The sequence below is a fragment of the Ptychodera flava genome, chromosome 8, assembly GCF_041260155.1.
Source record: "Ptychodera flava strain L36383 chromosome 8, AS_Pfla_20210202, whole genome shotgun sequence".
Classification (NCBI taxonomy): Eukaryota; Metazoa; Hemichordata; class Enteropneusta; family Ptychoderidae; genus Ptychodera; species Ptychodera flava.
In genome coordinates this window covers 29,702,252-29,726,524 of record NC_091935.1, presented here as the reverse complement: position 1 = coordinate 29,726,524, position 24,273 = coordinate 29,702,252, and the positions used below count along the sequence as shown (strand labels likewise).

The following is a 24,273-nucleotide window of genomic DNA, read 5'->3' as shown; positions in this document are numbered from 1 at the left end:
TTTTTTTGTCTGTCTTTTCTTGTTTTTCCTTATAAATTACAATTGACTATAATCCATAAGAGAGGTCTTCTTTCAACGTCATGACAAGAGACATGTAAGTCTTTTGGTATCTTAAGCCGCACTATTATCGTTTTGTGTTTTGACCTTGGTCTTTTTTCAGTAAAAAATGTCCAAAATGTTCAAAAAAATGTTAAAAGTGTACTGTTACTTATAAATAGTGCACAATACTTTATACATCGGGATAAAATATTTCCTTTTTTATTGTTCTTTTTTTTTTTCAAGTACGATTATCCCTTGCATTACAGCAAAAAATTCAGACTTCTCCGATACGTTCTGGGAGTGATGAAAAGCAAAATTTTAGTGCGTGGAGCAGTGGCAGGCTTCTTGTATCTAGAGCGCCACCACTCTTCAGAGTACATGTAGCCACAGGGGGCTCTTACTCCTTGTTTATTTGTGTCTGTGTTTGTTTGTGTGTATGTGTATGTGTATGTGTTTGTTTATTTGTTATTTTTATAAAATAACAGCGAAAAGCTGTTTTGTTTTGTCAATAAAGAGGTTAGGGTAAGCCTAACCCTAGCCCTAACCCTAACCCTAACTTAAGCCTAACCCTAACCCTATGCCTAACCATCGGAAATACATATCAACAAACAAACAAATAAATAAATAAATAAACTGCTCTTTATTTACAAATATAAACAAAATAGCTTTTCGCTGTTATTTTATTAAAAATAGCAAATAAACAAACACAAACACATACACAAACAAACACAGACACAAATAAACAAGGAGTAAGAGCCCCCTGTGGTGTGATGTAGCGCGTGTAAAACAGTCGTACCTTTTCCTTGACTATCAGCGTCCCATAATCCATTGAAAAAACAGATTTACCGGAAGATGACCTAGGCTCGGTCAATTACCTGTTTCTCTAGCCGCCGAGCTGGAGTTTGGACTTTGCTCATCAAGTTGACGATGAGCTGGTTCAAAGTTCAAAGTTCAACTTAATTGCGAGGGCCAGCTAGTTGCATGCAATACTTCAGCCGCTTCATGTTCTACTCCTGTTGTTTTGCGTGCAAGATCTGAACGATGGCTGAAAATACTGGGTAGGCATTTGGATATATTTCACAGTCTCTGTCTTTGCTCTATATCAGCGCGACGAAATGATTTTGCTCACAAATTTGTTCTTCGATTGAGTCAGTACTACCGGTACTCCCATATAAGAGAACCTGACTCACACAGCTTTGAATGTAGAGCTATGGTTAGTTATGGGACCCCAGTAAGAACTACAGCACAAATCATACCACATGACTCATTATCAAAAACGGTCCCCAGAGTTGAGGCTACATTTTATTTGAAGCAAAAATATGTTCTTTGTAGCATAGCGAAGAAAAGAAGGCTGCATGAATACAGTGAAAGTTTTGGCTTTTGCTTTTTTCTGCGAAAAATTTAAATTTGGACAGTTTGATTTTAGCCCATGAGTTGGGCAATTAACAAATCTACAATTGGTTCAAGTTTACCTGATACGCAAATCAGGGAGTGACAAAATTAATCAAAAAAGACTTGGCAATGTTTAGTTTATGAAGCCCCTGAATCTCCATGGTAGTATAATGATAACCATCACCTTTGATTCCATGTTCCATTCCTATAAGGCTGTCACAAGTAGCCTTGGAGGTGAATTATTGAAGCATATACGGTGCAGTGCACTGAAGTTCAGTTATGCCAAAATGCATGACATTCAAATGCTGATACAAAGTCAACATTTATCAAATGCATTGTACTATAGTATTAGTGTAACACTGGGTTTTCCTGTGAAACCCTAAAAAAGATGAAAGAGTATATTCCATAATCCAAATTCTTTTTACGTTAGGTATTTTTGATTATCATTTCATAGGGCACTAACTTTTTAAGGTATCCTGCTGTTACATGCATATCATCTTATTGATGATCATTTCTGTATAACTTTTTTGATGGAACTTTCTCCCATATGTTTTAATTAAATATTCAAGAAACTCTTCTGTACTCATGAACAATTACTCAAACACAGTGGGTTTTGTGAATTTGACATGGTAATTATAATTCGTATTTATGCATGCACCTATAAAGTGAAAGACTTATCTTTTGCTCCAATTTCCTCAATGAAACTTTTAACAGTTCTTTTATTTAAAAATCAGGGGTCATTTTACAAATTTTGGTACTGCATAAAACAAATAAACGACAATGTACTGATACTTCAAAATCTAAATGGCCGTCATCCCTGTGTTAACTGTATGGGGACAAAATAAAATTTTGATTTTCGAAAACCTAAAGTGGTAAACATTTTTCTCTCTCCAAGAGCTTTAAAATGAGCCACCACAAGGTAGACCAGAAAGGAACTGTAAAAATTTGAGATTCAGAAAATCCATCCCTGAGGCATATTCTAGTCCTGTTTGTTTGAAATAAAATAAAGAATTATTTTGCAAGCTGGTATTTAACATCCATGGGACAATTGATGTGAAAATTAAAACTAATAAAAAGGGATTATGATGAGGATATAAGGCAGAATTACTGACAGCAGTGAGCAATTTACAAAACTTAGAGTTTTGTATGCATTTTGTTATTCTTTGTTTGTTTTGTAATTTTTGGGTCATCTGTTTGAAGCTTTTAGTACTCTTAATGAACTGCCAATGCTTTTCTGTGAATATGGCAATTATTGTTCTCATTTGATTTTCATGTATATTAGGGTCAAGTTTATGTAGAACAGATTATGAATAAAATGGCTTTGTTTTGGCTTATTCATATTTTCCCGAACAGTTACTCAATTTAGTTGACAAGTACAGGTAGAGTGGTTATAGTTGTCAAATTTCATCATCACAGAAGGGGCTGTGCCCATCAGGATTAAGAGTTCAAATGTTAAGATTTAGAGTTAAGTATACTAATAATATTGTTTATTGCTTGCTTGCTTGATGGCACAGGGCCTGTTAGCCTGCTTTAGTCTGGTGTCGAGTATAAACTGAATGTAAAATGTTCATCTTTCCAGTACATAATTTGTATAATGTTATGGCAACTACATGATTCTGCTGTATGCTTTCAAGTTATTATATAACAATTGTAACAGAATGAAAGAAAATGTAGTCTTACTGAAAGTAACTTCCCTTTGAACCAGTTAAGATCTGGGATTAATGTCCATTGTTAACTTCTAGGGACATCAAGAGAAAAAATAACAATTATCTGGTCTAGCAGTGAGTAGAGCGTACGATGCTAATATGTCAAGGTGCTATTCAATTCCTGTGATATGATTCTTTTGTACGGTTTTTAACATATGAATAGCTTGCTTTGAAATACAGAGGGGTGCCCCATCCCTCAAAATCACCCGTTGGAGAACCCTGAGAAGACAAATGAAACTCAGAGCCGCAGGAAATTACTCTTTTGATCTTCGTCACTGGCAGTATGTCGTAACTGTAAGCAACTGTATGGCTTCTCTTGAATTGATCCCCTCCTACATGTTAGTTCCCTGGATAGCTGCTGCCCAGGGTTATCATCATTATCATTCATACAACCCTGTTTCATCATTCGTATATTTTATTTGAATATTGCAAGACATACTTAATACATGTACCACTACTACTACAAAACAGTACATAATCAGAGAGGTGTTAATAGTACCGTAAGCATGTGCCCAGCCAGGATTGTGCCTTGATGTCAATTTACCAGAAAGCTATGACAAACGAAATATCATTGGTGTGTACATGTGGCGCCATCAAAAATTGCAGTAAATCAATCAAACTAGGAACTTAGAGTAACGCATGTATTTACCCATTAGATAGCGTAATCGAAGCCTTCTTGTGAAATGAAATGCATATAATCTGTCAGCCCGGTAGTTCATTAAAACTTCAAAGATTCTCTGGTTTCACGTTATGTCACAACCAGAACTTTGACTCTGGTGGGCGAGTTTCACAGTATTTTTCCCCCTTTTTAGCTAGTATCACTTTGATCTTTTTCAGAGTTGGAAGGACAGTGCATACTTATTACTAAGTAACTCATCACCACAAGAGATTGTGTTGAATAATAACTTTTGTCGATAGATCCTATATTTTAAATGGGTGGTTTTTCAACACATTTTGCTCTTATTTTTGGTTAGTATTAGATCTATGTGACATCAAAATGCCTGGTACAAAACTGATGCTCGACGAGAAGCTAGGGTTTAAACTCAAAGAGTATGCGCCATGGTCTCTGATATTAAAGTGCCAGAAATTCATGGTATTCTGTTAAAAAAAGTACAGACGATAATGAAAAAGCTGAATGAATGCATCAAGCAAGTTGCGGTGAAAACCTTCTCAACTTCCTAAATAACTCCTTATCAATAATTCTAATATGTAAATACTTTTTTTTAATGAAATGTTACATTTTTAATGATCCGCATCTAAGCGGAGAGTTTTGAGGTGTGTTATTGTAGAGATGGTTTGACAAGAAGATTCAGTATGGCCAGAAGAGGCTGAATTCATTCATCAATACGCAAAACAGATCCCATATATACTCAATAAAATCGTAGACAGCAGTGGCAGTGCCTCTTCAGTCTGTCTATGATAGACGTAGACAGAATGAAACATGAATAATCTGCTTCAGTCTATGTGGATTTACACAAAACAGGAACAGCGGTCTCAGCTGTCTCACATTAAACCATTACGCAGGTTTCTTGTACTCCAACTGTAACATACCGGTAATGAGTGATGCACAGACCTGATAACCTATAGTTATTTTGAACTGACCATAATAGTGCAGAGGACCTCCATCATCAGCCCTGCAGAAAAATGACACACTGAACAGAAATACTATCTTATCTTGAGAGTACTCTTCGTTTTACATTTGCAAGCCATATAACTTTAAAGTGTGTCAAATATATTTTAGTTGAGTCCAACAGAAATGAGCATACTGCATGTTTGTCACATTGAACTCATATTTAAAAGTGAATGTTTATGTTGGTTTTACATCTTTCTCTTTTTTTTAACCTGTACTGTTTCCAGAAAGCTAGCAGGAAAGACTTTGTTCATCACCGGTGCCAGCCGTGGTATTGGTAAAGGCATCGCGCTGAAAGCAGCAAGGGATGGTGCTAACGTAGTCATTGCTGCAAAGACTGATAAACCACACCCCAAACTGCCAGGCACAATCTATACAGCTGCAAAAGAAAGTACGTAAAAAGGGCATGTAGGCACTCACCAATATTTCAACTCTAAAATTGTTTGTTTTTCAGATGTTAACGTCATTTCTACATTCTTATTGTGCAAACAAAGCTAACATACACCTGTTCACTTCACAAATCCTATCTTTATATTATATTTTAAAGCTTTACCAACATCAATGTCTTCTACTGATGTTCATCTGTAATTTTGTCAATTACAGTGTGTATCAAATCAGCTTTGGTACAATCCCGCTATAAATGATGGATCAAAAAATGAAAAAAATTCTTTTGTTATACATCATATAAAATATATAATTTTTTTCCTATAAAATATTACCTAATCATATTCCAACATTCATGAAAGATATTTATATTTCTCCTTGTTTTTTGGCCTGTTTCTTTGTTTAGTTGTTTGTTTATCAAGTTCTATACAGTTTTGATGATCAGATGTAGGGATGATGTAATTGCACACACATATTATCAAACATGCGATATTCTCCAGAACAAAACCACACCATACCAGGTTCAATTAGAATTCATTTTCATTTTCATTTTGAAGTTTGATGATTAACATTTCTTGGTCTTTTTCTTTACATCAGTTGAAGACGCCGGAGGAAGATGTCTACCGTGCATCGTGGATGTCCGCAATGAGTCTCAGATTCAAGCCGCTGTGGATGCGGCGGTTGAAAGGTTCGGAGGCATCGATATTTTAGTCAACAATGCTAGTGCCATTAGCACAACAGGTACTCTGAGCACAGAGATGAAGCGATACGATCTCATGATGGATATCAACACCAGGGGAACATTTCTGACGTAAGTAGAGATATAAACAAGATTATTGCTGTCATGGATACAGTATTGCTGTGTTTGATTTGTCAATTACAGTGTGTATCAAATGTTTGATTTGTGTGTTTTATGGATTTTTTTGTTTAATGGTTGTGTATTTCCTGATTAAAGTTAATATTATTTACCACAGCATGTTACAAAGGCCGTTATCTTTAAATCATATTAACAAATATTCACATCAAAGCATAATTGCAACTGTAAGTAATCTAAAATCTGTAATCTCGAATTTAATAATAAAGTTTTTATTCCCACTTTGTTTACATGATGTTTTTGAAATCTATGAATCTGTATGTGTCTGGAGCCTTTTAAACATGTGCTGTGTTATTAATCTTTTTTACCTTTTACTCACAGGTCTAAATTATGTTTGCCACATTTACTGAATGCAGAGAATCCACATATCTTGAACATTAGCCCTCCACTTAATCTGAAACCAACCTGGTTTGCCAACCATGTCGGTAAGAATCAGTTTATGTCAATTTTACTTCTGGTGGTCTTTCCACATCAGTGTTTGGTAAGATCAATTCCAATGATCTGTCCATGTCAGTGTGTGGGAGGATCAATGTAAACTAATCAGGTATTATACATCATATTTATGTAAAAGTGACCAAATCTCGAGATATCTTCTACATGCAAAACGTGCATTATTGGATCCCGGCTCCATCTTATCTTTCTGTTTTGACTGGAAAGAGGACAACATTATATTAACTAATATTGGTGTTAGGAGACACCATCTTGTTAGTCTCAAAAAATATCAATTTATCTCATAGTCTCCGACAAAAAATACGTCGAATTCCATCCCCGGCCCCTCGGGACATTTGATGTCATGTGTATGTGGCATAAAAAGCCCTTTGGAACTAAAAGCAGAGATTGAGATACCGAAGCAGCGTATGCCATCATGTACTTGTAATCAACAATGCTTGAGCTACACTGACTACTGTCTAGTTCTCTCATGAGTGCCAATCATAGTGAGTTACAGTGTATAACAAAACATATTAAGGAATGTACACTATCCTTCACAAGTTGTTGCCATATCACTTGCTCTTATCTATCTCAGAAAAGGCAATACTTGTTTACCAACTTTATGACGTCAATACAGTTTGACATACAGAACAGAGGGGCTGCCAACCTTTGTTTTAAACAGTGTTTCGTTGCGCATGGAAGAAATATAGTACAACTTGATCATGATTGACACATGCTGTTCCATTTGATAAAAGTGTAATCAAATACGTGATCTGTGCATGTGTAACGGCCAGTCTCAGATCATGGCAGAAGTTCTAGAAGGAAAATTCAGTGGTTCTGTTTGGTTATAGGCTTCAAGCTCAAATTAAAAAAAATGAACTTCATTTTTTGACCTGTACTGAAACTGACTATTTGATTAGACAAAAGACTAAAAATAAACTGTACAACTCATTATGATTTGAGCCAATATTATATGCTATATGAATGGCTTTATTTGTCTTTCATGAAGGTATATTGGAATATAAATTTCATAATTCCAATTCACTACCAATTATGATGTAAGTAATGAAAAATGTTGTGTGGTTGTGAGGCATGATATGAACTTTCATTGAAGGGCTTGCAAAGAGATGTTTTTCATTACAGAACTAGCAAATTTCAATTGTTTTTCTTCTGTGACAATGTAAAGAGAGCAACACAACCAGGCCTGCATGGCTCCATTAGTAGCAACTTAAGATCACATATGGATTCGTAATAATTACACAATCATCTAGTTGCATTCAGGTTGCATATTTATCATCAGAAAGAGGTGTTATAATGCAGAAGAGTTATTTTTTATGCCATTTCTTCTTCCAGCATACACCATGGCGAAGTATGGAATGTCCATGTGTGTTCTAGGAATGGCAGAAGAGTTTAAAGCCGATGGAATCGCAGTCAATGCACTCTGGCCGCTGACAAGTAAGAAGTTTTTACCATAATTTACCAGTGTTTCCCAGAAAAGTGAAAAAGGCCTCAGTGTTTTCCGTACATAGCAGTGATATTACAGTTATTTTTATTCATAAATATCATAATTTCTATGAACTACAATGAAAACAATTGATCACATCAAAAACCATCCTAATAGGATTTTGTCGTAAAACTGTGTGCCTTTTTTTTGGTACTCACATTTATTTCACCAGATAGTAAAGGCTGCAACTTTTTTCACTACTGCCACTTTCAATGTCAATTACAAGTTCCCTCCAGCATGTTTGAAATGCCCACAATTTAGCTTGTCAACACAGCATTTATACTTGCAAATTTCACTGTAATTGTTGACATTTGAATTCTATGCTGGATCCACTGAGTGTAATTCATTTATCAACAAATAACAACGCAGTCTACATATGTACAGGCTGAGTTGACAAGCTGAATACTGCATATCTTAACATGCTTTGGGGAATAGACCAAGACCAACTGACGGTGAAATATGAACTTGGCAGGAAAAGGGTTCAAGGAACCTTCTGCATTGCATTGTATCAGATTTGCTCGCCAAAGTAGCTGGTTCAAGATTTGAGAAACAGATATCAAACTGTTTGTGTCTGTCTGGATGGAAAGTAACCCCACGCATCCATGGGTACTTTTCCAAATTTCGGAGCTTATGGGTATGCGATTTGCAATCCCATACTGCACACTGAAACTCTGGCATATCCCTAACAACCACTGTATATAATTGTGATCAGTAGTAAAAAGCTTGTCCTACCGTCTGCTCCAAAATACGAAAACCACATGCAATGTGCCTGCGCACAATGTTAAATCTTGCGAGAGCTCACAATTCGAAAATCAGGAATTGTCTCCCCGAGTTCCAAACATAGTGGTCCAATCTCCTGATATTAAAAAACAAGGGCATACCAGAGCGGATCATTTGAAGGGATGTTTTGTTATGTTATGTTCTTTGCAGCAATAAAAACGGCAGCCGTTTCAATGCTTGGGGGCGAAGATTTAAACAGAATGTCTCGCACACCCGACATCATGGCTGACGCCGCCTATGCAATACTAACTAGCAATAGCAGGGAGTTCACTGGCAATTTCTGCGTCGATGAACACGTCTTGAAAAAATGTGGAGTGACTGACTTTGAAAAATATGCTGTTGAGCCAGGTAAGGGCAAAGAAGTGTATGATATTGTCCAATGTTTTTGTTAGCAACTGCATCTCAGTCTGGACTGTAATTCATTTGTTAACAATGTTATTACTCAATTGGCCATGCTTAAATGATAATCCAATGTATTTCAACATACAGAAACAGAGAGAAGAAAATATATGCTCTGTGGAACAAATGTAAAAAAAATCATCAAATTTATAGCTATTGTTCATTGATGAAACCACCTATCAAGCCTGTTAGACGGACCTTGCATAAATTTCAGCAGTGTGCCATTTACTAGTAGTAGTTTGCATAGTGCTGATTTAAAAGTCAAGAAACTTTATGACTAGATAGATCAAAGGCCAACTCAGAGAAATTTCCAGAAACTTCCAAATTAACTCAGAGAGTTCATAAATTCAGCATGCTAGAGGGCACAGTGAATAACTGACTGCACATATTGTACCTCAGTCATCAAATGAGATCTCCAACTAATATAGCTTTTGTAAGGCATTGAATGAAGCCTCAGTGAGCACTAAAGCAGAGATCATATCACGTGACTCGTTACCAAAAACTGTCCCCAGGGTCGCAGTTATATTTCATTTGAAGCCAAAAGAATGTTCTTTGTAGCCAAGAGAAGAAGACAGCATGATTACAGTGAAAGTTCTGCTTTTTTTTACGAAATGAGAATAGCATGAATTCAGCCATGCTTTTTTTCTATGAAATCTTAAAATAGAAATAGCCCAATCTCAGCCTCAGGGTTTGGCAATGAGTAAATGTGAAAAAACATATTTTGGAAGCTGTACCTTCATACCGGTTGATTTTGAGTCACTGACCCTTCATTGTACAGCTGTCGTTGTGCTGTAAAGAAGGTTATCAGTATTCTGGAAAAATCTTTCCTCTGATGCTGTGGTGTTTATCCGGTTACATTTAGAAGTTGCAAACAAATAAAAGCACAACTACCTGCGTTTTTAATTGAACTACAGCAACCATTGCTTAGCAATTTAGACCGTTATGATTGCCAGGGTTGTCATACAAGTTCTCTCAATTTGTGCCTCTGATTCCAATTGTTAGTGCAATCAAGAAATGATCAATCTTCTACCTGTTCACCTGACTTCCCCGTAGACAGGTCCACAATCGCCATTAATAACAATGGATTTAGGTCAAACCATAGTTGTTAATGGGTTATTAAAGAATGTGTCCCATTGATATGGCAACAAAACAAGTCTGCTTTTTGCCAAGTTAAAGTTATCCACAAACAAGAAACTTGCACAATGAGCTTTCAGCTTTTGAAGCAAAAAAAAGAGAAACACATCGGTATTTTCATCTTTAATATGTTTTGTTTCCTCTTAATTCACCTGTAGGAATGCCCTTGGCTTCAGATTTCTTTCTGGAGTATACAGAGGAAGAACGTTCCAGAATTATGGCGAGGTCATCCAAACTCTAGTCTACTGTAACCATGCCTGCTGATGCAGCCTCCATAAAAAACATATGAATTTGAACTTATCAACTAAATATTACAATAGTACAGGATGAGATCATCAAAAAGCTGTATGAAAAAGAGATGTGGACAAAATTTCCCCAAAATTCAAGAGAAACGCATACTACAGCAACAAAAGTGGAATCAGACTTCATGATGAATTCCGCAAATACAAGAATCAGATTTCATTAGACCAATCTATGAGTGCATTGTGAAACTCAGAATTGTGCAGAACATCTTAAAGGATTCCTACAGTCTCCAGTCAAAATTGTAAATTTTGTTCAGCCTACAAAATGATTGGAGAAAGGAAATAATTATATGTAGCGTTGTTGAAATGTCTCCATTTACTTATGAGCTGATGACAATGATGATAAAAATGATACCTCTATTGAAATTCAAATGGCCATTCAAAGGATAGATGTCTTTGAAATGTATCTTGTTCAAGGTTTTCATGCACTGCGCATTTGATCAGATTCACTTTGAGACTGTGAGTTGATGTCAATTTTTTGAACATATCTGTACTGTTTTTATGTTCCATTTGCATTAACTGTGAGATTCACCCAGTGACGAGGGGTTGTATAATGACTTGATATGAAAACAGAAAAAAAGAACCTGTTGACCTGTACATTGTACTTCTGATCAGTTAGTTTAGGTTTATTGCAGGATTAAAATTTTTGAGAAATATACTCTCAGAAGGCATTAAATTTTAATCGTAACAGTAAACACAGTAAATGTACCATGTAGAACAACGGACCAGCATATTCAGATTTGTACATCAGTTCTCAGGTATGTACCATGATAGGGTTTCACACAGCAGTCAGTATTATGGAGAAACTATTAACTAACTCATGGAAAATGTACACCTTTCCAGCAGTCTCAGGCAAATGAAAGTATTATTAAGTCCCTCCACAGAAGGGACTGTGGATTAATAACCCATAGTGTGCTCTCTATGCTCGTGGAAAGTCCAGGACTATGAATTACTCTTGAAAACTCTTTGAAAATTTCTTGAAAACTGATCAGCCACCCATGATTTTTGAAAATATCAAATGATCAGTCATCAGTGGTATCATAAACATTAGGTGTAAAATGATATATGAAAATGATTTACCGGTATCGGGAAAATGTTACCTGCAAAAAGGTGTTTTTGATCTCAAAATCCCATACATTCTTGATATAGTCAGGAAAGATTGGAACATTGAACATTGCCGGGCATATGTTGCCCAAGGAATGACCTTGGCAGTGACTCAGGGATGTATGCTTTAATAATTTTATTTGAATTACACAATAATCTTTATTTTTTAATTTTATAGTTTTTTCAATTTACAAAATATACATATAACTTCAAAACTACATCTACTATCACAAATAAATGTCTTTCACAAAATGTAGTGTTGCATTTCTATCCATTTTTACCAATCTCCCTATTCTTCCATCATTGACTCAGTCGCCCTCCCCTGTAGATGTGTAGATCAACATTGACCATGACCCTTGCACCCCAGCACACTGGTTTCAATGGTCAATGATTATAGACTAGTATCTGGGGCCATGGATAATTAAAACATGCGCACGGTAAACAAAATCTACTGCGTTTGGCTTCAACCCCCTCCCTTAAATGAAGTTTGAAAGTGCGAAAATCAAACAAAGTCTCATTCTGTATCTGCATGCATACCAGTAATCGGTTATTACGTCGTTATGAAATCATGCATACGCTATCAAACCCCCCCTCCCCAAACATACCCTCTAAAAATCAATCTCTGTTCAGTGCCAACTCAATAATGACGCAACCGATAGAATGAAATGAAACAGTGTATCCAAAATGATTGTTACGCTATTTTACTTGTGTACTGATTCCATGTATGTCAAAACAATGCTGGTGTAGCGCCGGTGCCGTACTGGCCTGGTACACGACAAAAACAATGTAGCGATATTTTGCGATAAATAAAAACATGTAGTGAGATATTGCGATATGAAAACTTGTAGTGCGAATTTTGCGCATGGTAATCGAAACACAGCCAAACCCCCTCCCCCTAAACGCATAAGTTACGTATACTGTGCATGTATTTTAATTATCCATGGCCCCTTACTTTGGAATGCACAAATCACCACTTTTGCACATCGCTACATTATGGGAAGGCTCCATAAACTTAGGAATACCCTACTTCCCTATGAGGATCAATTTCACAGACCTGCCTTTCCTACAATGGCACTACAATGGCACCAGCTGGATTAGATAAACATAACAATGGAACTTTGACACCTTGAGGGATTAAAAGTCTTCTGTTTGTCACCCGAGTTGGTCAGGCAAGGACTCGGGTTTCAGGTACCATGCAAGTTAATGCAGTCTTCCCCTATTGATAGGTTAACATGCCATGATCATGTAAATATCAGTCGATGAAAATGTTCTATGCAACGTATTGAAAGTGACTCGGGACATGAAACCTGTATGATAAAACCAAAGATCCTGAAGACAGCTGTTTACAATGTAACTGGAAAATAACTTGTTCCGTGCCTGACAAAGGCATCAGTGTGAAATACAAGGAATACAGTGATGATATATTAAAGCTGTATGTGTCAACATGCACACAACTTACCAGTCAATAATCATATTAAAGCTGAAATGTACGTCACAAACAAAAGAGGCTCAATGTAATGAAATGTTTTCTCACCGTCTTTCCCCAAAACATCCCAACCCTTCCTGGATTACAGTAACTAGCTCACACTTTATTTCCCAGTGAAGTGTCATATTATCAAAACTTGTCCTTATCAAAAGAAAAACTGTGTCACAGTCTTTTACGAAGTCTATTCTGTACACATTCAAATTTCACCATGATAGAATATCAATGCATCAAGCTTTCAGTTTACCCAGCTTCACAGTTCATAGTTCACAGTTCATAGTTCACAGTTCACAGTTCACAGAGCTGATGTTCACATGACACAGAATATACAAATGCTGTACCTGCAAAAGCGGGAATTCACCAGGATCAATACTTGCGAGTCACAAAGAGGGAAAAAAAGTCTCGTTTCCAGCTTTGATTACCCTAACCAAAAATACACTGCGTCTTCTATAGCGTTCTGTAGTAAATGCAGCTAAAACTCTATAAACTTCTATAGCCGCCTAGACAGGAAGATATAGAATATGTATAACCAACAGAATTCTATAGATAAAGTTTTTCTCATGAGGCAAATGTCTACATCAGTCATGATTAAGCAGTCCCTTGTAGTATTGTTACTGCCCAGGGCATTTTGAAGACAACTGATTATTAGCGATTATTTACACAAAGTTTGGTCAATAATGTGTCGTATTCAAGTGATGTGTCCGTATTTTTAACGAGTTGCGCAGCAACAAGTCAAAGTATGGAGGCATCATGAGAATACAACCCATAATCAACCAAACTTCGTGTAATAACCCTTTTTATTATATTATATCACAACCAGACTGCCTGTCTCACAGAAATGTTGTCCAAGATTCCACTGACGATAGCTGTAACAATGCACACAGGGAATAATCACTTTTCAGGATAAATCTGAGCAGTACACCGTAAACACTGTTTTCTTCCAGGGAAATTGCTTCCATGAAATTACAGAGAGACACAAATACACAAATATGTAGTCTACTTTCCATATTGAAAGAGAGAGGGGGGAGGGAGGGAGGGGGTAAATAGACCTTGGAGGAATGTAAATGGTTGACTGAATGAAAGTAATCTAGCTTAAAAGAGTACTGTGAGAAGAAATTGGCAGTTTGAAAAGGTCATGATGCTGAGTGAGCTCCTAGACTTTAAGTGCTTTTGAGTTGATAGTTCAAGAACATCAGATATACTTAAGCCGATATGAGCAAACATACTAAGTGTCTACAAAACGTCATAAAATCTGTTGTGAGCTGTCATTGGGATTGAGACTTGTTCCATCTTTCTCTGAAGGGTTAAATCTCCGATTCTTTGAGGGGTAAAGTCTCTGTTTGTCTGAGGGGTAAAAGTCTCCATCTATTGACATCTTTCTCTGAGGGATAGTGCTTCCTATCTTCTGGCAGACACACATGAGAAATCCTAGCTGTCCAAACCCTCACACATTAGCATCCAGAATTCCAACCAGTGGTACATAGATTGAATGAAATGTTGGGCTGCTAGGAATGTTACCGGTAAGACATAAATATTAAGATTTACTGACAATGTTACACCTGCATTAAGAGAATGAGTAACTATCAAAGGACCAACATTGGCACATCTGATTTATCACCAACAACTACACATATTTACAGCTGTACCAAAAACAGCTTTTCACATAAACAGAAACAGACAAAATGATGGAAATGGATTGTGGCCTTGCCCCATAAAGTACAGTCCTGCTTACAGTTAGTGAGATACATGGTGTCATATTTATGAACAAAGTATCTGACTCTGATGTGCTCATCCCTATTTTTCTATTTTGGAAACCACAAACACCTAAGGAAGAAAAGGGAGAAAAGGATACGTCTCTGAATTTAAGCAGTCCCAATTTTTTTGAAACCCAATCTTTTTTTTCTTTTTAGTACAACAATGTTTTTTTTCGCTGGCCATGCAAATTAGTTAACACACATAACAACATTGATTACCACATCTTTTCAGCAAAAGATTTATATTTACATATATTTTGAATGAAATGGTTTAATTAACTAGTGAAAGTCCAATAGGAATGTTCAATATAGATATTTTCTGACACAGTATTCTTTGATTGAAAAATATATGGAAGCATTCGAATTTTTTTTTTCTCAATTATGAGAAATTTCCTGTTTGATTATAATTACAGAAGTTCACAATTTCTTTTTTTCATGGAGTGTAAATCCTTCGTGTGATTGACTCGTGATTTGAGTTCATGTACTCTCTGCTTTTCTGCCATCAATGTGTACACAGCTCTTGTCTTACACCAGGCAATCCTTCAATATTGAATTTTGGATCTTCCAGATTACGGATTTCTTGTTCCACGTTACTCCTTGCCCGCTTCTCAAATTTCTCTCTGAACTCCTTGGTTGCATAGATGTTCTTCCTTTCAAGGAAACTCTTCAATACCTGTGAAATACAACATATTCAGTTTGAAATATAATATTAGACTCTTCTGGGTTGTTCACACAAAAACAACTTTTACTGCCTACCCAGTATTTGCAAAATAAACCCAGATTGTTCATGTCGTAGACATTGTACGAAATCTACCTGTCTCTGGATGCCTTTCACACCAAATATATCACCTTGCTTGCAATGTATTTTCCTCTTCAAATAAACTGTTGTTAGTCTTTAAGTAGTGCAAGATGGGAGGTATATTTGGAGGTATATTTTTGGTATTAAAATCGTATGCTCGTGGCTCATTATCGATGGGAAATATTCATCAACCTAGCATTTCTCCAAGCCGAATATTGTTGCAGGGAGATTCTTTACTTGTTCTCAGTGCTGAATAATGTCATCCAAAGGCAGAGATAATAGGCATGTGAGAATATAGGATATGACTGAGAGGAGAGATTTGATCCAGCTCACGACAGAGAGAACTTCCAGAGCAGAATTTAGTTTCTTGTGAAAAGATGATTAGGAAAAATCTGTAACTGACACACACTCTTTAAAGAACATCTTTCAATCGTTCTCATACAATTACAGGGAGGTTCCATTTTTGCTTCTGACAGCAGATATACATCAACTCTGTCATTTTTTGGGTGAGAACCTAAATATCAGAACAATCTGAGCACATTTAAGGTATACAGTCACCTGTAATCTAAATATGCCCATATATGGTCAAAGGGGCGTTCCTTGGTATTCAAAATGCCCATGTGAGGGCGCTGTTTTTAAAAAGTGGCCACCCACTTAAAATCTGAAGATTTTCTTTTTCCATGGTAACTGTGGCAAAATTGGAACAGGTGACAGTATACCTTTAAGGTGATGAATATTTAACCTTTGACACTTTCTAAAGCTTCAGTCAATAGTATTGCTGCCTACAAATAACAAGATCAATATGCAAATATTGCACAAGTGCAGTTACAAGTTGTAAGACTGCAGGGGATGTATGATGTTACTTAAGCATGCATGCAACCAGGGCATAAAAGTACTAAGCTAACTGACGCCATCATAAACATCCATAAAAAGGAACATTATAGCATGTCTGGCATCAGTGACACAGAGACAAGCATGTCCACATTTCTTCCTGGTCTGTTGTGCATGTATTCTACACAGCAGACAAATAAATACTGGTTCATGCCATTTTGAGCACAGCTTGTTCAACTGGAACTAACCCAGCTTTCTCGCTTTCTCATCTACCTCGCCTGTCCTTGTGTTGCTAGAAATTTGAAAGATGCATAGATCACACTGAAACTGTCTCCGTGAGCTGTTTATCTTCTGTGGTATGGTTTCACGTTTTGCTGTCTGACTAAGAAGGCATGCAATTTCTTTACAGCACACTACTATCACATTATATTAGTTTAATTATCTCATTTTAAGAATAATATTTCAAACCCTGGTGAAGTATTGAGGACTCAGGCTATCATGATTTGTCTCTTTGTCTTCTATAGAATGCATAAAGACTTATAGCTATAGCTACAAAGATACAGTTTTCTATCTTGAGCTACGTTACTTTAATAGAGAATGGTCCGGAAAAGTACCATAAATGTAACAGTTATATCAGTCGGCTTAGGGATGGACCAATTGATCTTGGAAGGGGTGGTCAAAAATGGCAGACAAATATCAATAGATAACATTGGAAAAAACTTTTTGCTGCCTGGCTACTTCTGGCAACAAAATATTCACACGACAGTTCTGCTTTTACATTTAAAAGTTTTGAATTCTGTAGGAAAAAAGTATGCAGGCCATTGCAAATCACGAAAAAAAATGTCAAACCTTGAGATCTAAAGTAACTTAATACGTACCATTATAAAACCCCGTCATAAGATCTTGTGGTTTATTCTTTAGAATTTGATTAGACACACAAATTCGAAAAATTGAAGAATTGGGCCAATCAGATTGTGTCCTATCATAAGTCCAATTGAAGCCAGAAGGTCAAAGGTCTTGTAAATCTAGTAAATCAAAGAGATTACAGAATCCAATTTGCATTCACTAGAGCGTCTCTGATACCCTCCATGATTCAATTCCAAATCACACTACAATTTAAGGTGTATTCATCATTGAATCTCCCTTTATTAAAGCGAAAGCAATATTACAAATCCTGCACCAACTCACCGCAGCTCTACCAACTCTGTATTTTTCCTCCGGAATGTGTATGTACTCCTGTCGGATACCCTTGGAATAGCACTGATACTCATTCTGTGGCCATCCTAACACTGCCATATCCATGTCCAGAAAGTAGTGTAAGTCATCCGTGCCGAATCTGTCAGATATGAACAAATTTCAGCATTGTGACCATAGAGCCATGCTGCTACATACTACACAGGGATTTCATTCCTTTTTATTTTGTTTATTTTTGTTGTCAAAGAACTCACCTGATGGCAAAATCAGACTCTTCTTGTTTTTCTACTCTTTTGCTTTTTTTTATTTTTTTCATAATAAACATTTACATGACTGGGGTTGATTCACTCTATAGCACTGTTTATATATTGAACTTGACTCTGATTTTAGTATATTCATGAGTTTCAAAAGTTTTCCATTGCATTGGTGACCTGTAATATTTATCACCACAATCTTTGGACAGGTGCCACAAATATTTGTAGCTACAGCCATTCTGTCACAGGAATCAGATGCACATACATGTACACGTGTATCAAGGGATTAGCATTCTAGAATACATGCATGAACCAGACCTTTCGTCTCTGCTTGTTGTGTCAGAGCTATTCCCCTTCTCCTGATTACTGTTTGAGATTTACAAAACCTTGGTGACACGAAACATTAATGATAATGATGTATTAAAATGCCATATTCGCAATCGATGAAGCATTGCTGTGAGAAATAGTAAGGAACGCAACACATCATTCATCAGTTCTCTCAGTGAAATCTATCATGGAACGCTGGCTACATTTCAGATATTTGCACTATTTGACTGGTATATGATAATACCATCTGAGTTTAAAGTAATACCAGCCAGGTGTGATATTTGACAACTCTTACACCACAATGTCTGCGTACACTTCAGCAATGGTGGAGTGCATTTGCAGTCTTGCTCATGTCATGTTTAAACTTTGCTGATGAGTTCCACATCTTGTGGAAAGATCTTCCAACTGACGAAAGCAAGCATGTGCCATTAAAATTTGACGGGTCTCAGAATGAAAATTAAGAAAACAAAACAAAACAGGAATACACATTAATGATTAAAAAAATAAACATGAATAATTTTTGTTTCCTGATGATTCATGCCTAAACGTAATAATATGACAAATTTATGTTTTGCTTATGTAGAAATTAGAAATTACTGGAGTGCAACTCACATTTTTTCATCTTGATGGGCTTCAGTGAGATGTGTTTTTGTGATGAGTATGTATTCCTTGACATTTTTCACAGTATCTTCCTTTCCACTCATGTGAGTTTTTGCAAACTCCAGGAACATATCAGCACTCTGTTCTTCATTATCCCCAGCCTTTGGATCATACACCATGCTGAGAAATAAGGGGACAATAATGGCTGTAACTTTTAGCAATTGTTCTGTAAAACAAATTACAGAGTGTTTGCTTTATTGTCAATGCAACAACTTGTGCAAATATCTGGCGTTATTGTTGAAAAATGAGTTCTAATCAAGAATTACTAGCATTAAGTTGTCTAAGATGACATTTTACAAAACACTGTAAACATGCTATGTTGACAAGTTCACCACAAGGCATTTTTGACATGACTTCAGACGTAGGCCAAGAAACTGTATTCTACAGACAGAAGAATATTAACCTTCTGAGTGCTGTGATAATTTCCCACCAAAATTTAGGTGCAACATTTTTACCAATTTTTATGAATTTTTTGTAATTTTTTGATAATTTTGGACCAAATGGACATCACATTTTGTTGGCTACAGTTTGTTATCAAAATTTTGACAAAAATCTGAACAAATTTGACTGGGGTATATTTTCTAAAGGAGACAAAAATGACTTTGGCGCTCAAAGGGTTAAAATGACAAATCATACCGTAAGTCACAGTCGGTGGTTCTATAGAGTACAGAAGATGAGAGAAGACAGGTGTACCTCTAGGACAATGACCAATCATCTGATATATGGTGAGATTAGCACAACAGGAGAATTGTCCACAAACTGAAAACCTAATTTTACAATTTTTAAACAACTCTCCATTTATATGGAGCTAAGATTAACCAAATCTAAGCGGCGCCTCTATTTCAATATGGATTGTTTTGAAATGGAATTCATGAATAGGTTTTTCCACATAAAAATCACCATATATTGAATCAAATTAGTTCAAAAATGTAGACTTTGTAATTTCACATCTGCTTTTCTTGAAAGACAGATTCAACAAGTGGTAAGATATGAAACATCCATGTTGTTGCTGATTGTTTTAACGGGGAAACAGGGCAAGTTGATTGAAAATCGTATCCCTGAACAGGAGAATTTTATCACCATGATACACACTGTGTCTAGAATTCGACTGATGTCAAGTCCAAAATTACCTACGTGTAGCAGCTATTTTCCCTCCATTTGACATATTTTGTAGCCTGTGGGTGGGTAATTTGATATGGCTTGAAAAAAACATCAAATTCCCATGTTAAGGCTGTACTTCCCCCACCTTGGAGGAAAACATTGATAGGAGCACTATATCAAGGATGTTGCAGCATACATGTAGCTGTGCATTGTTTCTCTAATTATTTCTTATGACATGTATCATGAATTAATGGTGTACTACACACAGTAAGTGAGGCTACCCACAATTCTCCATGATCCGTACACACGGAGATCACTCACTGAACTAAAGCAAATTTCTTCTGTACACAGAACAACTCGGTCCATATTTCAAAATTCTCGGACCATAGTTTTGATAATCATAATTCTCTAATTTCTCACTGTGAATAATGAGAAGATCATCCCCTTTTCCGCAGAGGAGATAGCAATTTTGTGATTTTGTCAACATAGATTTTTGACAGCCATATGGAATATTTTCAAGGAAACTAAGGGAATAAGTTGCATCTGTGTTGGCAAGAGAAAGAGTATTGATTTTTTTTGAATGATCGTGACAAAGGAAATCTGCATGTCTGACAGGTGGTATGATGAGACCATCTTAGTTGCTGACAACTTTACCTTGACAAGTGTATAATTTTTAGCACCTTCAAACATAAAATTCTTATTCAATTTACTCCTGAATTTTAAACATGATCAATAATTTAGGAACATAGTTTTAACCAATAATCCTTAAATTAAATTCTAAGTTTCAAATTGTTCAGAAACTGATAAAATTGAAGAAGCCTTTAGCAAATAATGTCTGAGCACACAAATCAAAGGGAATTGTGGGTAGTCTCACTTACTGTGCTACACTGGCTGAAAATCCCATCGCAAAACAATTCTATTAATCTCTCTAGGCCATAGATCATCGTACCATTCCAGCAATACCTAAATAATGAACCAATTATTGAAGGTTTGACCTTCAAGTTCAAGGATTAGTAATGATTGCTCATCAACCGGGTGCCATCATAATCTACAGATCCAGAACCAAGCTCTGTCCTTACATGCTTCATCGTTGCATCTGAGTTATTTTCTTCAGTCAACTTTCCGGGATCATTAAGAGTTTTTTTAACATTTGTCTAAAAACAACTTTTTTTTTCCTTTCTAATAAATTACTATCTCTGCAGAGAAGATCAAATGGTTAATCCGCCTTACAGACTGTGATAGTGTCATTCTTGCTCTCTTCCTTCCAGGGGCATTCATTAGTCGTTTCCTTTCAATGATTCCATTCCCTATGTGTACAGTCCCTCTGAGGCTCAGTGGGATTGTTCTACAAGGAAAGACTTTCTTTAAGAAAAAGGCCCCTCCTTGACCTCATTAAAGTAAGGCTGTTTCATTTTCGTGATTAATGCCAACCTTAAAACTAACCCATACCCTTTCTCTTAGCTCATATACACTTACATTTGCACTATACATGATTCCTCCCTAAACAGTCTCCCCATTATCGGTATAACCTTAGACCCTAGTCTAGAGTTTATGGAAATAGCAATGGTTAGGGTAGAGCACAGTGGTTGGGGTGGACTGTGGGTATAGCAAACTGTCGGTGGTAATTGGTATGATTACAGGTATTGGGGCACTACCCTACATTAAAAAGAATGTCATCCCTGAATGATAATAGAAGTACCATAGCCAGTACCACAGGCACTTGACTCAATGCAAGCATGGACCAAAATTTACGTCCACTGATGCAAGCAAAACCATCACTGATGCAACACTGCACAGGCATTTGACTCAATGCGAGCAAAAACATAGACAATAGCTACTGTCTAGGCGAAACCACCACTGATGCAACCAGTAATGGTTGTATCAGGGACGGTTTCGCTTGCATAGAGTCGAGTGCCTTTGGCTAGTACCATAGAGTGGCACTTGATGTATTAATGTTGTTAAGAAACCAAAGTTGGAAGGAAGTACACTGTAATTCTTCTATGCTCAATTGTATGGGGGAGCTCACAGTCACTTGTGATCGGTCTATTCCGCTCGGCGTCCATGCCCCCATAGACGTGGGTTTTTCTCAGGCATATGTACACACGTCTATGGGGGCATAGACGCCGAGCGGAATAGACCGATCACAAGTGACTGAGGGGAGCTGTAATTAAAGAATCACTCTCTGCGGACGCACCACAAGATCTGGTCCGCCGGTCCCTTATAACTCACTGTTCAGAAATGACTGTCAAAATTATTTAAGAGGGTACGTGACACTCATTGACCCCGACTTACTCATGAAAGAATATTGCAAGTTGTACGCTTTCTTGGGATTTGATTTTATCCTTCTCTTGATCGAAGTGGTGGAACATATCTTGTAGGTGGTAAAGGGAATGATAATATCGTCCATGCTCACTGTACTTTGATTTTAACTTCTGCCACCAAGTTGACGCACTGGGATTGGGAACGAGTTTGCCCCATCGCTCTTCCAATTTCGTTTCGACATTTTCCATAACGTGCAGCGCCGATAGAGCCCGCTTACCTAAAAGTACTGTAAAAGTGGTAAAGGCAGTCAAGGCGACGCTTAAGTAAAAAGATCTCTTACGTAAGTGGAGAAACAAACAGGGCTTTTGATACATTATTTGCGGGAGATGACACCCGTATTCGTCCATATCATTGACGCCGCCATGTTGAGTAAAAGTTTGTTCGCCCTCTGTAGTTAGGTATCGACTGAAAGGTCGTGTACGTGTATAAACCGTGTGCTGCAACAGGTGGCCACACTCAGCCAGCACAATATATGCCATACGCAACTTATGACGTTTTCATTTATGACTGGAGCAGGTATATCAGTACAGGGTACCTTCAAAGAGATAGAAATAACGATACTTGTGTCGCATGTCCCTAAATCTGTCTTGGCTAACTTCTAAATTTAGGCCTATATCATACTGTAACAAGTCAACCCGGCGGTCATAGCGTTTCCGAGTCAGGTGACAGTTGGTTGGATTATGAGGCTTGTTGATAAAGGTTGGGAAATTTTAGCCGGGAACTGTTTGTCACGAACAAATTGCATTTTAGAATTACAGATAGTGTCGTTTGATCACAGCAAGAAGTCGTGACTGAAGATAAGTTTTGAATAAGGTTTAAAAATTACTGGATTAGGCCTAGGCCTATCAAAGGATAGACCTATATGCTAGGCATAGCCTGCAAAAAGCAAAACACTTAGACTAAATTTAAGATAGATTATGTAAGGAAATATTCACAACCGATAAGATGAGACTGTATTCTAGGCTTTTAGACAAACCTATTACAAGCAACCCACCTTTATCGCGAAAATGTCGCAACGGCCAGAGCAATCGCAATGCACGTCGCGTCATTTTGGTTGCTATGGGTGTGACAAGATAAAACGTAGGGCATACACCTTACAGGAAGCCATACTCTATTCTCAACCACACAATACGTTCTTTCTCCTAACCCTGTCAATATTGTTTGCCGGACTGCTTGTCATAAGGGACCGTTCAGTTTTTACGGCGGGGGGGGGGCGGCAAAATCCGGGGGGGCCATCCTAATTTTGGAATCCGCGAAGGGGGGGTCATAGCTTTTTCACAGGTAGGAAAGGGGTGTCACCACATTTTCAAAAACATAATACCTACAATAATGTTCACTTTATGGCATGGTCATGATCGACCCTCTTTACCGGCAGGTCGCCTTCGGTGGCCCACTACAATAAATTGACTTTATGTAACGGGCGGACGCCTTTGGTGGCCCGCTCCAATTAGGTTTACTTCATGCAATGGCCATGATCGGCCCTCTTTACCGGCGGGCCACCTTTGGTGGCCCACTAGAATAAAGTTGACTTTATGTAATGGCCCATGACCCTCTTAACCGGAGGGCTGCCTTTAGCGAACCACTCCAATAAAGTTTACTTTATACTATGTCCATGGACATAAGTTGTCTATGGAAATGAAGTTAAAAATTGCCTTACAGTCGTCCTAATTAACAGACTTTTGCATGGATGTGGCTGAGAAGTTTGTGCACTGGCATCTCTGCTACATGAATAAAGTGCAGCGTGTACCGGAGTTCAAATCCAAACCGTGTGGGTAAATTTGACGTATGGGTTTTTGTTATTTTTCAGCGGGGGGAGGAGGGGAGGCAACAATTTTTTTTGTCTGACAAAGGGGGTCATCTTTTTTCACGAA

General features: G+C 37.2%; 2 protein-coding genes across 5 annotated transcripts; one reads left to right on the top strand and one right to left on the bottom strand.

Annotated features, from left to right (window-relative positions):
- Positions 1-937: 937 nt before the first annotated feature.
- On the top strand, positions 938-11,231 carry LOC139138988 (hydroxysteroid dehydrogenase-like protein 2). Its single transcript, XM_070707662.1, has 7 exons — positions 938-1,097; positions 4,995-5,158; positions 5,749-5,962; positions 6,347-6,450; positions 7,808-7,909; positions 8,889-9,086; positions 10,430-11,231. The coding sequence occupies exons 1-7, from the start codon at positions 1,081-1,083 to the stop codon at positions 10,510-10,512; spliced, it is 882 nt and encodes a 293-aa protein (XP_070563763.1). The 5' UTR covers positions 938-1,080; the 3' UTR covers positions 10,513-11,231.
- Positions 11,232-14,752: 3,521 nt separating this feature from the next.
- Positions 14,753-23,523, bottom strand: LOC139138989 (uncharacterized). Of its 4 annotated transcripts, XM_070707664.1 has the most exons (5): positions 23,397-23,523; positions 22,373-22,628; positions 18,932-19,099; positions 17,733-17,880; positions 14,753-15,587 (listed from the first exon to the last, which is right to left on the bottom strand). In XM_070707664.1, the coding sequence occupies exons 1-5, from the start codon at positions 23,449-23,451 to the stop codon at positions 15,417-15,419; spliced, it is 798 nt and encodes a 265-aa protein (XP_070563765.1). In that variant the 5' UTR covers positions 23,452-23,523; the 3' UTR covers positions 14,753-15,416. The 4 variants fall into 4 exon arrangements, with proteins under 4 accessions (XP_070563765.1, XP_070563764.1, XP_070563767.1 ...); XM_070707663.1 differs by lacking the exon at positions 23,397-23,523 and having other exon boundaries at positions 22,373-22,780; XM_070707666.1 differs by lacking the exon at positions 23,397-23,523 and having other exon boundaries at positions 22,620-22,780.
- Positions 23,524-24,273: the final 750 nt, after the last annotated feature.